The 17,819-nt window shown below is 41.6% G+C and overlaps 1 protein-coding gene across 6 annotated transcripts in view; it reads left to right on the top strand.

Annotated features, from left to right (window-relative positions):
* Positions 1-8,051, top strand: part of LOC121560103 (tripartite motif-containing protein 2) — a 48,312-nt gene extending 40,261 nt beyond the window's left edge. For 5 of the 6 annotated variants that reach the window (XM_045214143.1, XM_045214142.1, XM_045214145.1 and 2 more), the window contains exons 7-12: positions 429-532; positions 1,996-2,163; positions 2,693-2,873; positions 5,232-5,302; positions 7,296-7,436; positions 7,663-8,051. In XM_045214143.1, the coding sequence (XP_045070078.1) occupies positions 429-532; positions 1,996-2,163; positions 2,693-2,873; positions 5,232-5,302; positions 7,296-7,436; positions 7,663-7,815 (818 nt within the window). In that variant the 3' untranslated portion in view covers positions 7,816-8,051. The remainder of the gene's footprint in view (positions 1-428; positions 533-1,995; positions 2,164-2,692; positions 2,874-5,231; positions 5,303-7,295; positions 7,437-7,662) is intronic. The other variant, XM_045214147.1, reaches the window with a different exon arrangement.
* The last annotated feature ends 9,768 nt before the right edge of the window (positions 8,052-17,819 follow it).

Raw genomic sequence — 17,819 nt, forward strand, 5'->3', positions numbered from 1 at the left:
TATAGATATTTATGATTCAACATTTTGATGTAAAACAAAACTCTAAAGATGCCAAACGATTGAACAGAGCAGTAGCTGAGTTTATCTGTCTGGATCAAGTGCCATTCTGTGACTTTGGCTAATATAACCTTTTTTGCTGTGGTATCATTTTGGTGTCGAGTATCGTGATGGTATTGAGTATCATGATACTAAACCTAGTATTGGTATCGAAGTCAAAATTCTAGTATCATGACAACACTAATATGTTATGAGTTACTAGTCAGAGTTATACATGGGTGGAATTGGAAAAAGGTCACTCCGGGAACTGACCATTGTAAGAATAATACAGTTCGTCAAAATGTTTTCACTTAATAAACTCTTAATCTACACTCATATGATGAATAAGCATTACGGGGGAATTTGACGCTTGTTTATTTCATGCCTTCCAGGTACAAAGGGAAGAAACAAAGGGGAATTCACCAATCTACAGGGTGTGGCTGCCTCCTCAGTAGGAAAGGTGTTGATAGCAGACAGCAATAACCAGTGTGTTCAGGTAAGGGAACTGGAGAATGTCATCTCTAGCTATATATCATAGATCATTAATTAAACCCATGTCGTTGACGCGACTTAAGACCATGGCTGAATCCCAAAAAGCACCCTATTTCTAAGTGCACTACTTTTGACCAAGGCCTGTTGAGCTAATGCTCAGGCATTACTATTACTGTTAGAGCTAACAGAGGTCTCAAGGCAAGGTTACTCGTCACACAAATGTAGTTCGGCCAACTACCTCACTAAAAACATTTGCCTTCAAAAGGTAACTAGCAGTCATATAATGGATTGCAATAATAGATTGCGTTTACATAACACTTTTCACTAGTTCTCGAAATGGTTAACACTGTACAGTAGAATGTCTTATATTCCGATGATACCAGTTGTTCAGGGTAGGATCAACAAGCACATTATGCTTCTTCTTCTCTTGGCCTGAGGGAAATAGCAGAGGGAATTGTGGGATGCTGGTGGGCTGAGCACAATGACTCATCATCGCTATTGAACATAATTAGCTTTGTCTTCTCCATGGAGACCAACCATCAGCTGTCCATCCTCCCTTTAATGCATTTGAGTTGAAAAGGGCTGAGAATATGTTCAATCAAATGAACATACAAGCACTTGTGTTTTTGTAGATTTGCTTTGTTGATCTGTGGATTTACATGGCTTGAATACCAGATGTTTTTATTTATTTATTTACCACAGCACACATTTATTTTTGCGTGAGCACATCATTTGTTATTTCATGTAATACAAGTTAGGCATGATAAAATACTTTTCTACTGTAGTTAGACTCTTTCATCCTAATATTTAAAACATTTACATAAGAGTGGTAGTTGGTATCTAGCTCAGCGCTGTTCAATTCTGGACCTGGAGAGCCAAAACATTTTTTTTCTACCTGGTAGTTAATCGCACTCACCTGGTGTCCCAGGTCTGAATTAGTCCCTGAATGGAAGGAGAGGATGAAAAACTGAAGTGTTTTGGCCCTCCAGGACCGGAATTGAACAGCCCTGCGTCTAGCTCATATCTCTGAAGTCGTTCTGCCTTGACTTAGTCACAGTGGTATCTTTTGACTGTGAGTTCTCACCAGAGCTCTTTGAGGTGTGTCTGAAGAGATTGTCTGAAGAATATTCTTCTGATATAGACTGGATGAAAACAAGACTCGGTTAAGAGCTCTGACTGCTCAGATGTTTTGTATTGATTTGCTGTATATCATGGTGCTTTTGCAAATGTGAAAATATGGCAAAGATACCAACTGTAAATTGGCATCAGGACAGTAACAATTCCAGTTCAATAATTGAAAAGTGTCATTTATTTATCATATCAAAGAGGATTTTCAAATCATTTCCTTAAAGGACTGAATAAAAAAAGAGCCCTGACTATCCATTGATTACGTTTTTTATATTTCAAAGCATTTTGACAATCAGTCCATCTTCAGTCATGTGATTCGGCCCCGTGTTTCTTTCGCAGATCTTCTCTAACGACGGTCTGTTCAAGAGTCGCTTTGGGGTGCGTGGACGGTCTCCAGGGCAACTGCAGCGGCCCACAGGAGTGGCGGTCCACCCCAACGGTGACATCATCATAGCCGACTACGACAACAAGTGGGTTAGCATCTTCTCCAGCGACGGAAAGTTCAAGGTGAGTTAAAAGTTTATACAATGCCGTCATTTATCCTGGAATCCACACTAGATATCGCTCTGTTCCACTTTACTGATTCAGTCTGGACCTGCCTTCATTGAAATCGTTTGTGCTGCTTTCTAGCCGCCCCAATTGTCGGCCCGAGTGCCTCTCAGTTGGAGCAGGTCCAGACTTCATAATTGAAGTGAAAATATATTGAAATGGAGGGCTATTCAGTTTGGATTCCAGACTGTTCTGTCATATCAACTAATAGCTGCTGTCAGAATTGCTTTATCCTATGTGATGCTTTGCATGGCTGATGCTCACTGATAATGGATAACTCAATGTGGGTATGCTTTCTGACTTGATTAGTCTTTTTCTACCCAGCAGAACCAGAAAAATAAGGTCCCATGCCACAGACTTTGACGTTAGCCTGAATTGAAACATTAACTTGAGATAACCTGTTTGTTATTTCTTTATATAAAATACCCAACAGAAATACTGGGGTATTATCCACTGTCCTTCCTGACTGTCCCTCTATCTCCCCCAGAATAAGATTGGCTCGGGCAAGCTGATGGGCCCCAAAGGCGTGTCGGTAGACAGGAATGGCCACGTCATAATCGTGGACAACAAGGCGTGCTGCGTCTTCATCTTTCAGCCCAACGGCAAGCTGGTCACCAAGTTTGGTAACCGCGAAACGGGCGACCGGCAGTTTGCAGGTACACTCAATGGTAATGGTGTTGCACTCCCCTCTCCGCTCCCACTCTTTTGCTCCCACCACCTGCATGCGGAATGAGGACTCCCCCAGGCGAGTGACCTTTAGGACGTGACCGTGACCTTTGACCTTTCGAGCTATAACATTTTATTGTATTTTATCCTGCATGCTCTTCCTACTGTGTCGAAGCCCATTGCTTTTGTCAGTCGTGTGTGTGTGTGTGTGTTTCTCCATTCAATTCAATGTTTCAATTTTCAGTTAGCCCAACCTTATCTTAAAGGGGCAATCAGCAGTTGCTACATCCACTTTTGGACTTATAAATTAATTATATGTACCCATTCATTCTTGAAGAATATGAGCTTACTTCAACTGACATACCCCAATAGAACCCAAAATATAGCTTGTTTTACTCCAATGTTTGTAAACAAAGTAAACGTAAACAAACACTGTATAGCCTCAAAACATGATTAAAACCATCATGAGGGAAGCCCTACAATATTACATTTGTCTAAGTAGTGAGAGCACTCAGGAGCAGGCAGTGTTGAAAAGTAATCTTTAGACATGTTGTACTTTTCTTACATATCGTTTTGTAAATGACTAAAATAAGCAGACAACAAGAAAATTGTTGGAAAAAGGTGACGTTTTTGCTGTGAGCCAATGGGGTAACCTAGGTAACCACAGGTTGTTTTCCCCACAGGCTATTTACATGTAAATAAATAAACAAATAAATAAAATGTGAAAACAGTAAAAAATTAAAAGATTTAAAAAAACACAGTAGGCCTAAGCGTACACATAAATAGCGAATAACCTGTCAAAAACAACCATTTGTACAGCAGGACTCTCCAGTAGGGGAGAGTGGGGTAAATTGAGCCATTTTTTATATTCATCATCACTCTGTCAAGGGAAATATAGTATTCTTTCTAACAAAAATATCTACATACACTACCGGTCAGAAGTTTTAGAACACCTACTCATTCAAGGGTTTTTCTTTATTTGTACTATTTTCTACATTGTAGAAAAGCTGTCATCAAGGCAAAGGGTGGCTATTTGAAGAATCTCAAATCTCAAATATATTTTGATTTGTTTAACACTTTTTTGGGGTTACTACATGATTCCATATGTGTTATTTCATAGTTTTGATGTGTTCACTATTATTCTACAATGTAGAAAATAGTCAAATTAAAGAAAAACCCTTGAATGATTAAGTGTTCTAAAACTTTTGACCTGTAGTTTATATTTCGGGATGTTGTGTATCCCTGGAAATAACGAGAATTAATGTAAACACTACAGTTTTGAAAACATAGCTTGTCCAAAAGTGGTCTCTTGGCACAACTTGTTGAGCTGCGGGACAGGGTAAGTTAAGCCGCCTACAATTTTCTGTACTGAATGAAATATTACAATTACCTTTTTAAAACCACGTCTCTTTATTTCCCAAACACAATCCAACACAATTACGATCGCGTTTTTGTCAAAATGTTTTTATAGAAAATTGGGACCTAACTTGCTTACCACTTTTTCCATATGGTTTCTTCCTTCACAGACTCCATGAAATGATGACCCTTCTTAAATATTTGGTCAAATTATTAATTTTGTGTATGGTTTCCTAGAAACAAGGGTGGCTCAATTTACCCCTTTGGCTCAACTTACCCCACTCTTCCCTATAGCTTTCCTTTCCTTCATTTTAAAATGAATTTATGATTACATTGTTTAATATGATATTTGGTTACAGTTTAACAGAATAAAATACATACAGTGGAATCAGTTTCTACATGTGTTTTGGCAGGCGTGTTTTGGCAGGTCTTTTCATAAAAACATATCACATCAAATGATACATTGTTTTAAATCAAGCCATTTGTCTTTATTAGTTTTATTACATTTACATGTAGGCTGTGGTACATGGCAGCTTAAAGCTGAATTATGTACACAGCACATAAAAGTAATTAAACAAGGAAACAAAAACAGTAAATCAGGAAGTCAGCATGGGAGCTGAAGCAGTTTGTCTTGGTAGTATCAGACAATGGCTTAAGTGGTGGAAGGCAGCGTCACAGGAATATGGGTCAGGATCAGACAGGTCCGGAGCCGTTTAACAGTGCACCTCGATGTCCCCGACGTCCGCAGCCGTCCGTAGCCGTCCGTAGCATAGCAGCTTGACTTTTGTAGCCATTCCTCCATACAAACAAGTAGCACCCACTTGGGTGATGTCCCGGCAGCCCGTCGCCAGAAAGTTCACTACTCATCGGTAGTACAGAGTAGGCTATTACAATCCTCAAGCCTCTGCCATCACCGCAAGACATCTCCACTTTCCTTTGTTTCGTTGTTTACATTGCCATAGGGGCAGGGTTAAATGCATGTACTATCTCTCTGTTTGATCCAGGTCCTCACTTTGCAGCAGTCAACCATAACAATGAGATAATTGTTACAGACTTCCATAATCATTCTGTGAAGGTAAGACCATCTCACCAATTACAAATTATTTGTACCCTTGTAAAAAAAGAATGGTGTAACTTTTTTTTTAAGGATGTGTACCCTTTCTGAAAAAGGGATATAATAATAATAATAATAATAATAATAATAGTAATAATAATAATTTATTCAACTTCTATAGCGCTTTTCATTACAAAAATAATCTCAAATCACTTGAAAAAGCTGTAAAATAGTGTGTACACTTATTAATATGAGATGATTAACGGAGCACCAGTCCAGTATTGGACAAAAATTGTATTCTAAGAAGACCTGGCTTACGAGTTAGTATAGCAATAACTATATAAGACTAACATTTTAACAATAGTAATTATTGGCTTATCTGAAGGAATGAATTATTTTGAGAATCAATTGGACTTCTTTACCAGAATAACATTTCTTTATATAATCAACATGTAATAACACTAATCAAAATATTTACATACATAATGAGAATGATAATGAAAAGATAGGAAATAGATTGGAAGACGAGGTGAAGACCTCGAGATCCTGAACATTAAATTATGTTATACTCAGTCTGTGATCAAAGTCTGTTGTGGCTTCTTGCTGATTCAGGCCGCATGGAGGAGAACAAAGGAAGAAGATGGCTGCGTGTCCTTTCTTGTTGAATTGTCCTTATGCTTGTCGCTCTTCTCTGTTGGCTCCTTGCTTGAGTTGCAGAGGCTGTGCTCTAATTGTCTTCTCCTTCTTTCCTTGAAGACAGTTAGCTTAAGTGTACCGTTCAGGCTACACTAGCTCTTTTAAGTCTTATGTTTTCTTCTGAGACTAAGTCTTCTTCTGAGCCTGTTTAGTGTGTGGGCACTTCCTTCCCAATGTCTGTACTGGTGGCTATACTTTTCCCCTAAGTTATCAGTTACCAGTTCTGGCCATTAAAGGCAAAGGTCCAGGGCCTATGGTCAGCCTGCTGGAGATGGAGGTCCAGAGTAAAGAGGGTAAAGATAGGGGAGCAGTACTTTTATAGTCCTGCTAGGTCACATGGTTTCACCCCTAGGTGTCGAGCCATTTGTACGACCCATTGTCTTGGAGATGGAAAGTATTTTGGGGAGAAAATCTAAAGTTGGTTAAGGTCAATTCCACATTGTGTCCAGCATTGTTCAACATATGACATTCAAACGACACATTGCTACAAAGCAAAACAAACAGTGAATAAAATAAAACAGCTATAGGATAGAGTAGGTCTGCACTATGATTTTCAGACAGTGTTGAAAGTTTTGAGTGTTTCAAGCCTCCAACAGATGGTGCGACAGTCAATATGGAACCACATTGCTTGAGCAGAGGAAGGAGGTCAATGTGGGGAGATGAGTAGGTCCTCCGGAGACTGGCAGGCAGACAGCACAGGTCACTCTCCATTGAAAGCATCTCACTGGCGCCTCGTCCCCCTGCCGTCTGACTGCGATTTCTCCATAGCCGTTGACTCTCTGGTCTTGTAGTGTAGAACGAGATGTTGTTTTTGAGCTCCCCAGTCTCCATTCACTCAGGATATTATGATGACAGGCCGCTCATAGGAAACCTCCCCGAGCGATGAAGTCGTCACTGCCAGCTCGCCATGCATTAGTCCTCCTCATTGGGTCATGAGACCGCAGAAATAATTTGTAAAAATAGGCAGGGGGTATTCAAATCGAAATACACTAACGTGGTAGCATCGCTAGCTAGTTATCATGAGACGGCTGATTTGCAATGAATTCATGGGCAGGAAACAAATAGACGCAATCCAGATTTAATCTATAAACATTTGGCTATTCAAAACCAAAAATAAAGAAAAAAGATTCAAATAAAAAACATGTAGTAATTATTAAATATTTACAAAATGTACAGGAGCTCTCTGCCTAGGCGACCTCTTGGCAACATGGCACCCACCGAACCAAATGATGATGATGATGATGATGATATGTACCTTTTCTTTATATAAAAAGGGATTGTGTACCCTTCTGAAAAAAGGATGTGTACCTTTCTGCAGGTGTTCAACCCTGAGGGGGAGTTTCTTCTGAAGTTTGGTTCCAACGGGGAGGGGAACGGCCAGTTCAACGCCCCTACGGGGGTGGCGGTGGACGTCAACGGCAACATCATCGTAGCAGACTGGGGCAATAGCCGAATACAGGTGAGGCCAAAGAGCATGGAAGTGAGACCAAGGTCAGGGAAGTGGGAGACATTGTTTTGGTGTTAACTAAACTGTAAATGAAAACATTTTTCTTGTCCTCTAGAATGCTCTTTAAAATATAATTTTATTATCAAATCATTTTGTTAGATTTATTATATTTGTATCTAGAGTAGTCAGTTAAATTTGAATACCACTACCCCCCCTCTGTCTCCTCTCTCTCGCGCAGGTGTTTGATGGCAGTGGTTCGTTTCTCTCCTACATCAACACATCGGCAGACCCTCTCTACGGTCCCCAGGGCCTGGCCCTCACCTCCGATGGCCACGTGGTGGTGGCTGACTCTGGGAACCACTGCTTCAAAGTCTACCGTTACCTGCAGTAGCCCTCGCACACTTAGTAGACACACACACACACACACACTTATGCGTACACTCACATTCACAGATTCGCACACACGAAGACTTGCGCACACACACACACACACACCATCCTCAGTACGGAGTAATGGGTGGATTTGCACTCATCCACTAATTCAATCCCGCCATCCATCACCGTGCCATACAGAACCTCTCTCTAACCGTTCACCCTGACATGTGCCTCTGTAGCCTCCTTCATGACCTCTGACCTTTAAGCTTGTCCTCCACTGACCCCCTGGAGTTCACAAGAGAAACCCTGTATTTCCCCAGAAACGTTTATTTTCTACTGTCGGCCATGGGGAAGAGGAAGAAGAGAAGGAGAATTGGTCATGTGATGTAGGTGGGAGGGAGGGACTATGATTGAGATCTCCATGGATTGGAGGATGACCCCGCCCTAATGTGATATACAGAAGTAGTAGTCGGGTGAAGTTGCCCCTAGATGCTGATCTTGGGTCAGTTTTGCATTTTCCCCACTAATCGTTAAGGTTAGGATTGGTGGCGTGGAAGCTGATCCTAGATCTGAATTTAGGGGAAATTTCACCCCAGAGCTGATATACAATACATTCCTTTTGTTTAAAGGGATCCTTGTTGGGACGATGAAAAATTATAACTGGGTATCATGGTTAGGTTGGACAAATTCTTCCTTTCGTTATTTATTGTTGTGACATGGCACTTGATGTAAAACTGGAAGTTAATGTTTATCATGCAATGAAATTAAAGTATGGAAGTTGTTGCTAATATTAGTTGACGGTCACCAATGTGTATGGAAGTGAGATTGAAAGGAAGTAAAAATCTAAAATAAAGTGCCTGGACTTTGACACAGACTAGCTCCAAAAATATCTCATTCCCCAATTTCAATTAATTAGATTGTTTCACTTTCTTGGCATCCCATTATTATTATTATTTGGCATCAATGATCACCACAAAGTAATCTCCGGCTAAAGTAGCTTCTAGTAAAATGTTCTCAGTGAAAATGAGAGTTATCTACAGGTATCTCTACCCACCTCACCTGTTCAATTTCATACGTAGGACCTAAAATATATCAGGGTATTTTTTAAGCATGGTATATATAACAAGTGCATGCAACGCTGTCCGAAAAACCTTCCCACAAACATTTGTGAAACATTCCCAAACATCTGCGAAACATTTGTCAAAGATTGCAGACATCTACAGGAAGCTATATTTTGTGACATCGCCCATTGGTTACATTTTGCTTAGGAGATAGTTCTTTGTATTTGTGGGAGTGTTTTTTTTCAATCTACACACCACCACTTGATATTTACATATATTAACAATAAGGAGTTCACTTACTGCTCAGTGTATGATATAGTATCTTATCTCCTCTACTCCAGTGGTTTTACACTTTGCTTCTCTTCCACAATAATAACAGACTAGATATTGTTGCTCAATGCAAAGGATTGTGTGTGTGCGTGCGTGCGCGTGGTGTAAAATACGATAAGGGACAATTCACATTAAACTCTTTATGATACTACTTATGGCTCAAAGCATTCTGGGATGTTTAGTTCACTTTCAATGAGTCCTGAAAATTAACAATAGTTATACATCTGTGTTGTTCTTGCTACTCTGCACTCTAGGTAATTGTAGAACTGTTAGAAACAATAACGACAATATTGAAACTGATATTACAAACCTGTCATCTTTTACCTCCCATCCTCAATTGTTGAGCCCATTTGTTTGTTGTCACACAAAACTATTGATACTACTCAGGTGTAGTATTCTGATACTGTAGCTGACACTGTCTAATAGTTTATCTAAAAAACATACAATGGCTTAACAGTCGAGATGTAATCTGTGTAAATAAACTGCACTGTATAAAAAGGTAATTAGCCTACATCTTAATAGGTTCAGCCTTCAAAAATGCTCTCCTTATCTTTTTTTTCATGCGTCCGTTTGGATTAATTTAGATTCGAAAGCACTTGACTCGCATCAATTCATTACTTTCATGTACATAGTTTCAGGCAGCCATTTTGTATTTGTCCTTGTTAAGTTATTTGTTGTCCTCGTCCATGTTGATACCCTGATGCCAAATGGAAGAAGTGCCCATATACTGTATGTTTAGCTCTCAGTAATGCAGCAAGTGTGATATGCAACTTGTACATTTTTGTACAGAAACTAAGTTTTAGTGGCATTGCAATGACTGTGCTGTTCCATTCCACCCCCTAAATGGGTATGTAAAACGTTTTTGAAGATTGTGTATTGTTGCAAGTGTTATGAATGTCATGCACATTGTTAATGTCAGACACACAGACTTAGAATGTTTTTTTCCCCCCTCATACATTCCAACTTTACGCAACACCCTGTTAAAAACGGCAGTGTTATTCCCTTTCACTGTATCGGAACATTCATATTTAAAGTCAGATTTCCCAAAGCCCTAATATGCTTGCAGTGTGTGAAAACATTTCCTAAAGTTTGACCATACCATAATTTGTTTATTTGCTCTTTGTGTACAGCACAGAAATAAAGTATTGCATTCCTGAAAAAAGTGTTTTGTCAATCCACTTCAATGAATGAGAAAGAAATAGCCTGTAGATAAGAAACTTAAATGAAGAAACACTTATGTAGTCAAGAAGGCATCAATAACAAACAAAGCTATTTCTGTAGACTTTTCTTGCAGCCTCTGGTAAAATCTTCTCATTGGGGAATTGTCCAGTTGGAAGAATCCTAACCTTTATTATATTCCATCTACCCACTCCTAGTACAAAGACACTTTGCTATTACTATAGAGGATTTGCCACCCTCTTTGGTACTGTCATAACCAATTATTTATACAGTACCAGTCAAAAGTTTGGACACCTGCTCATTCAAGGGTTTTTCTTTATTTGTACTATTTTCTACATTGTAGAATAATAGTGAAGACATCAAAACGATGAAATGCCACATGGAATCATGTAGTAACCAAACAAGTGTCAAACAAATCAAAATATATGTTGAATTTGAGATTCTTCAAAGTAGCCACCCTTTTCCTTGATGACAGCTTTGCACACGCTTGGTATTCTCTCAACCAGCTTCATGAGGTAGTCACCTGGAATGCATTTCAATTAACAGGTGTGCCTTGTTAAAAGTTAATTTGTGGAATTTCTTTCCTTAATGCGTTTGAGCCAATCAGTTGTGTTGTGACAAGGTAGGGGTGGTATACAGAAAATATTATGGCAAGAACAGCTCAAATAAGCAAAGAGAAATGACAGTCCATCATTACAGAACAATTCTAGAAATTTGAACGTTTCTTCAGGTGCAGTCGCAAAAACCATCAAGCGCTATGATGAAACTGGCTCTCATGAGGACAGCCACAGGAAAGGAAGACCCAGAGCCTCAGAAATTGCAGCCCAAATAAATGCTTCACAGAGTTCAAGTAACAGACACATCTCAACATCAACTGTTCATAGGAGACTGCGTGAATCAGGCCTTCATGGTCGAATTGCTGCAAAGAAACCACTACAAAAGGACACCAATAAGAAGAAGAGACTTGGTTGGGCCAAGAAACACGAGCAATGGACATTAGACCGGTGGAAATCTGTCCTTTGGTCTGATGAGATTTGTGATGAACGGATGATCTCCGCATGTGTGGTTCCCACCGTGAACCACGGAGGAGGAGGTGTGATGGTGTGGGGGTGCTTTGCTGGTGACACTGTCTGTGATTTATTTAGAATTCAAGGCACACTTAACCAGCATGGCTACCACAGCATTCTGCAGCAATACACCATCCCATTTGGTTTGCGCTTAGTGGGACTATCATTTGTTTTTCAACAGGACAATGACCCAACACACCTCCAGGCTGTGTAAGGGCTATTTGACCAAGAAGGAGAGTGATGGAGTGCTGCATCAGATGACCTGGCCTCCACAATCACCTGACCTCAACCCAATTGAGATGGTTTGGGATGAATTGGACCGCAGAGTGAAGGAAAAGTGCTCAGCATATGTGGGAACTCCTTCAAGACTGTTGGAAAAACATTCCAGGTGAAGCTGGTTGAGAGAATGCCAAGAGTGTGCAAAGCTGTCATCAAGGCAAAGGGTGGCTACTTTGAAGAATTTAAAATATATTTTGATTTGTTTGATTTGTTTAACACTTTTTGGTAACTACATGATTCCATATGTGTTATTTCATAGTTTGTCTTCACTATTATTCTACAATGTAGAAAATAGTAAAAATAAAGAAAAACCCTTGAATGAGTGTCCAAACCTTTGAGTGGTACTGTATATACATTATGACTGACAGGGGGTGCTGTTTTGATGCCGCTGCTCCTCCATCTTGGCACTCCCCCACCATTGTAAAACATGTTGGAAGCTATAGAAATGCATTTCTTAGTGTCAAAAAAAATTTTGACACATTTATTTTATTACAGACACCGTAATGCATACTTTTAAATTATATTATGAGAGCTCAACATAAAAAAATAATATAAAAACATTTTCCTTAAAATGTATATATATATTTTTTGTTCCCACTACAACAACAAAATACTTCAACACATCAGATGAAGAAGTGAAACGAGAGGTTTTCCTCGACAAAATCGGTCAGATAAACCTAAGCTTGTCGCCTGCCTTCCAGCCATTGAGATGACACATTGTTAGGGCACAGACATGAGCATCTCATCATTATCTATAAATCTTTGAAACATTTTGTCCTTGAAAGATTTAATTGAGGACTGCTTCTTCTGAGGAGTGCCAATATGGCCGAACTGTGGCTTCAAAGCCTATCATTGGCAAATACATCAGCATTTTTCCTATTTTGTTGCATTACAACCTGTAATTTAAATTGATTTTTATTTGGATTTCATGTAATGGACATACATAAAATAGTCCAAATTGGTGAAGTGAAATTTAAAAAATGACTTGTTTCAAAAATTAAAAAAATAACTAATGGAAAATTGGTGCGTGCATATGTAATCAAATCAAATCAAATTTTATTGGCCACATGTGCCGAATACAACAGGTGCAGACATTACAGTGAAATGCTTACTTACAGCCCTTAACCAACAGTGCATTTATTTTTAATAAAAAAAGTAAAATAAAACAACAACAAAAAAGTGCTGAGAAAAAAAGAGCAGAAGTGTAGGGAGGCTATATATACAAGGGGGTACCGGTGCAGAGTCAATGTGCGGGGGCACCGGCTAGTTGAGGTAGTTGAAGTAATATGTACATGTGGGTAGAGTTAAAGTGACTATGCATAAATAATTAACAGAGTAGCAGCAGCGTAAAAAGATGGTGTGGGGGTGGGGGGCAGTGCAAATAGTCCGGGTAGCCATGATTAGCTTTTCAGGAGTCTTATGGCTTGGGGGTAGAAGCTGTTGAGAAGTATTTTGGACCTAGACTTGACACTCCGGTACCGCTTGCCGTGCGGTAGCAGAGAGAACAGTCTATGTCTAGGGTGGCTGGAGTCTTTGACAATTTTGAGGGCCTTCCTCTGACACCGCCTGGTATAGAGGTCCTGGATGGCAGGAAGCTTGGCCCCAGTGATGTACTGGGCCGTACGCACTACCCTCTGTAGTGCCTTGCGGTCGGAGGCCAAGCAGTTGCCATACCAGGCGGTGATGCAACCAGTCAGGATGCTCTCGATGGTGCAGCTGTAGAATTTTTTGAGGATCTGAGGACCCATGCCAAATCTTTTCAGTCTCCTGAGGGGGAATAGGCTTTGTCGTGCCCTCTTCACGACTGTCTTGGTGTGTTTGGGCCATGATAGTTCGTTGGTGATGTGGACACCAAGGAACTTGAAGCTCTCAACCTGTTCCACTACAGCCCCGTCGATGAGAATGGGGGCGTGCTCAGTCCTCTTTTATTCCCTGTAGTCCACAATCATCTCCTTTGTCTTGGTCACGTTGAGGGAGAGGTTGTTATCCTGGCACCACACGGCCAGGTCTCTGACCTCCTCCCATAGGCTGTCTCATCGTTGTCGGTGATCAGCCCTACCACTGTTGTGTCGTCGGCAAACTTAATGATGGTGTTGGAGTCGTGCCTGGCCATGCTGTCATGGGTGAACAGGGAGTACCGGAGGGGACTGAGCATGCACCCTGAGGGGCCCCCTGTGTTGAGGATCAGTGTGGCAGATGTGTTGTTACCTACCCTTACCACCTGGGGGCTGCCCGTCAGGAAGTCCAGGATCCAGTTGCAGAGGGAGGTGTTCAGTCCCAGGATTCTTAGCTTAGTGATGAGCTTTGAGGGCACTATGGTGTTGAATGCTGAACTGTAGTCAATGAATAGCATTCTCACGTAGGTGTTCCTCTTGTCCAGGTGGGAAAGGGCAGTGTGGAGTGCAATAGAGATTGCATCATCTGTGGATCTGTTGGGGCGGTATGCAAATTGGAGTGGGTCTAGGGTTTCTGGGATAATGGTGTTGATGTGAGCCATGACCAGCCTTTCAAAGCACTTCATGGCTACAGACGTCAGTGCCTCGGGTCGGTAGTCATTTAGGCAGGTTATCTTAGTGTCCTTGGGCACGGGGACTATAGTGGTCTGCTTGAAACATGTTGGTATTACAGACTCAGTCAGGGACATGTTGAAAATGTCAGTGAAGACACTTGCCAGTTGGTACACGTCCTGGTAATCCGTCTGGCCCTGCGGCCTTGTGAATGCTGACCTGCTTAAAAGTCTTACTCACATCGGCTACGGAGCGGCGTGATCACATAGTCATCCGGAACAGCTGGTGCTCTCATGCATGCTTCAGTGTTGCTTGCCTCGAAGCGAGCATAGAAGTGGTTTAGCTCGTCTGGAAGTCTTGTGTCACTGGACAGCTCGCGGCTGTGCTTCCCTTTGTAGTCTGTAATAGTTTTCAAGCCCTGCCACATCCGACGAGCGTCAGAGCCGGTGTAGTACGATTCAATCTTAGTCCTGTATTGACTCTTTGCCTGTTTGATGGTTCGTCGGAGGGCATAGCGGGATTTCTTATAAGCGTCCGGGTTAGAGTCCCGCTCCTTGAAAGCGGCAGCTCTACCCTTTAGCTCAGTGCGGATGTTTCCTGTAATCCATGACTTACATTTACATTTTTTACATTTACATTTTAGTCATTTAGCAGACGCTCTTATCCAGAGCGACTTACAGTTAGTGAATACATATTTTTTTATACTGGCCCCCCTTGGGAATTGAACCCACAACCCTGGAGTTGCAAACGCCATGCTCTATCAACTGAGCTACATCCCTGCCGGCCATTCCCTCCCCTACCCTGGACGACGCTGGGCCAATTGTGCGCCGCCCATGAGTCTCCCGGCTGCGACAGAGCCTGGATTCGAACCAGGATCTCTAGTGGCACAGCTAGCACTGCGATGCAGTGCCTTAGACCACTGCGCCACTCAGGAGCACAGAGACTTCTGGTTGGGGTATGTACGTACAGTCACTGTGGGGACGACATCATCGATGCACTTATTGATGAAGCCAGTGACTGATGTGGTGTACTCCTCAATGCTATCTGAAGAATCCCGGAACATGTTCCAGTCTGTGCTAGCAAAACAGTCCTGTAGCTTAGCATCTGCGTCATCTGACCACTTTTTTATTAACCGAGTCACTGGTGCTTCCTGCTTTAGTTTTTGCTTATAAGCAGGAATCAGGAGGATAGAGTTATGGTCAGATTTGCCAAATGGAGGGCGAGGGAGAGCTTTGTATGCATCTGTGTGTGGAGTAAAGGTGGTATAGAGTTTTTTTTTCCCTCTGGTTGCACATTTAACATGCTGGTAGAAATTAGGTAGAACGGATTTAAGTTTCCCTGCATTAAAGTCCCCGGCCACTAGGAGTGCTGCCTCTGGATGAGTGTTTTCCTGTTGACTTATGGCCTTATACAGCTCATTCAGTGCAATCTTAATGCCAGCATTGGTTTGTGGTGGTAAATAGACAGCTATGAAAAATATTGATGAAAACTCTCTTGGTAAATAGTGTGGTCTACAGCTTATCATAAGATACTCTACCTCAGGCGAACAAAACCTCGAGACTTCCTTAGTATTTGATTTTGTGCACCAGCTGTTGTTTACAAATATACACAGACCGTCACCCCTTGTCTTACCGGAATCAGCCATTCTATCCTGCCGATAGCAGTATGTTGTCCATGTTGTCCACGACATTGTCCATGTTGTCCATGTCGTCGTTCAGCCACGACTCAGTGAAACATAAGATATTACAGTTTTTAATGTCCCGTTGGTAGGATAACCGTAATCTTAGGTCATCCCATTTATTCTCAAATGATTGAAGATTGGCTAATAGGATTGATGGGAGAGGCAGTTTACTCGCTCGCCGTCGGATCCTTACAAGGCACCCCGACCTACGTCCACGATATCTCCGTCTCTTCCTCATGCGAATGACGGGGATTTGGGCCTTGTCGGGTGTCTGTAGGATATCCTTCGCGGCCGCCTCGTTGAAGAAAAAATATTCGTCCAATACGAGGTGAGTAATCGCTGTCCTGATATCCAGAAGCTCTTTTTGGTTATAAGAGACGATGGCAGAAATAAATTACAAATAACGCGGAAAAACACACATAATAGTACAATTGGTTAGAGGGCTGTAAAACGGCAGCCATCTTCTCCGGCGCCACTATATTTACCCCCTTTGCTATGAAACCCCTAAATAAGATCTGGTGCAACCAATTACCTTCAGAAGTCACATAATTAGCTAAATAAAGTCCACCTGTGTGCAATCTAAGTGTCACATGATCTGTCACATGATCTCAGTATATATACACCTGTTCTGAAAGGCCCAGAGTCTGCAACACCACTAAGCAAGGGGCACCACCAAGCAAGCGGACAATGAAGACCAAGGAGCTCTCCAAACAGGTCAGGGACAAAGTTGTGGAGAAGGACAGATCAGGGTTGGGTTATAAAAAAATATCTGAAACTTTGAACATCCCACGGAGCACAATTAAATCCATTATTAAAAAATGGAAAGAATATGGCACCAGAACAAACCTGCCAAGAGAGGGCCGCCCAACAAAACTCACAGACTAGGCAAGGAGGGCATTAATCAGAGATGCAACAAAGAGACCAAAGATAACCCTGAAGGAGCTGCAAAGCTCCACAGGGGAGATTGGAGTATCTGTCCATAGGACCACTTTAAGCCGTACACTCCACAATGCTGGGCTTTACGGAAAAGAGGCCAGAAAAAAGCCATTGCTTAAAGAAAAAAATAAGCAAACGCGTTTGGTGTTCGCCAAAAGGCATGTGGGAGACTACCCTAACATATGGAAGAAGGTACTCTGGTCAGATGAGACTAAAATTGAGCTTTTTGGCCATCAAGGAAAACGCTATGTCTGGTGCAAACCCAACACCTCTCATCACCCCGAGAACACCATCATTGGCAGGGACTGGGAAACTGGTCAGAATTGAAGGAATGATGGATGGCGCTAAATACAGGGACATTTTCTTAGGGAAACCTGTTTCAGTCTTCCAGAGATTTGAGACTGGGACGGAGGTTCACCTTCCAGCAGGACAATGACCCTAAGCATACTGCTAAAGCAACACTCGAGTGGTTTAAGGGGAAACATTTAAATGTCTTGGAATGGCCTAGTCAAAGCCCAGACCTCAATCCAATTGAGAATCTGTGGGTTTGACTTAAATATTGTTGTACACTAGCAGAACCCATCCAACCTGGTGCACGTTTAGATTTTTGCCCTAGCAAAACACTAGCTGATTCAAATAATCAAAGCTTGATGATGAGTTGGTTACTTGAATCAGCTGTGTAGTGCAAGGGCAAAACAACTACATGTGTACCCAGGGGGGCCAGGTCAGAGCTTGGGAAACAATGGGTAATGGAGGGTAGACACAGTTTACGCACCTTTTTTTGCCTAACAGTTCACCCACCTTTTGTAGAAAATGCATTGAAAGTATAGGGAGCGTTACCTTTTTCACCGCGACCTGCGATCAGAGCTTACCTGCCACCTTTTTTTCACACCACTACATCGCTGATCATTACCATAGTATGCTGTGCTGTGTAGGACTGTAGCTCTCCTAGACGGACAACAGATGGCGCCAGGGTATGA

Source organism: Coregonus clupeaformis, unplaced genomic scaffold, assembly GCF_020615455.1.
Source record: "Coregonus clupeaformis isolate EN_2021a unplaced genomic scaffold, ASM2061545v1 scaf0202, whole genome shotgun sequence".
Lineage (NCBI taxonomy): Eukaryota > Metazoa > Chordata > Actinopteri > Salmoniformes > Salmonidae > Coregonus > Coregonus clupeaformis.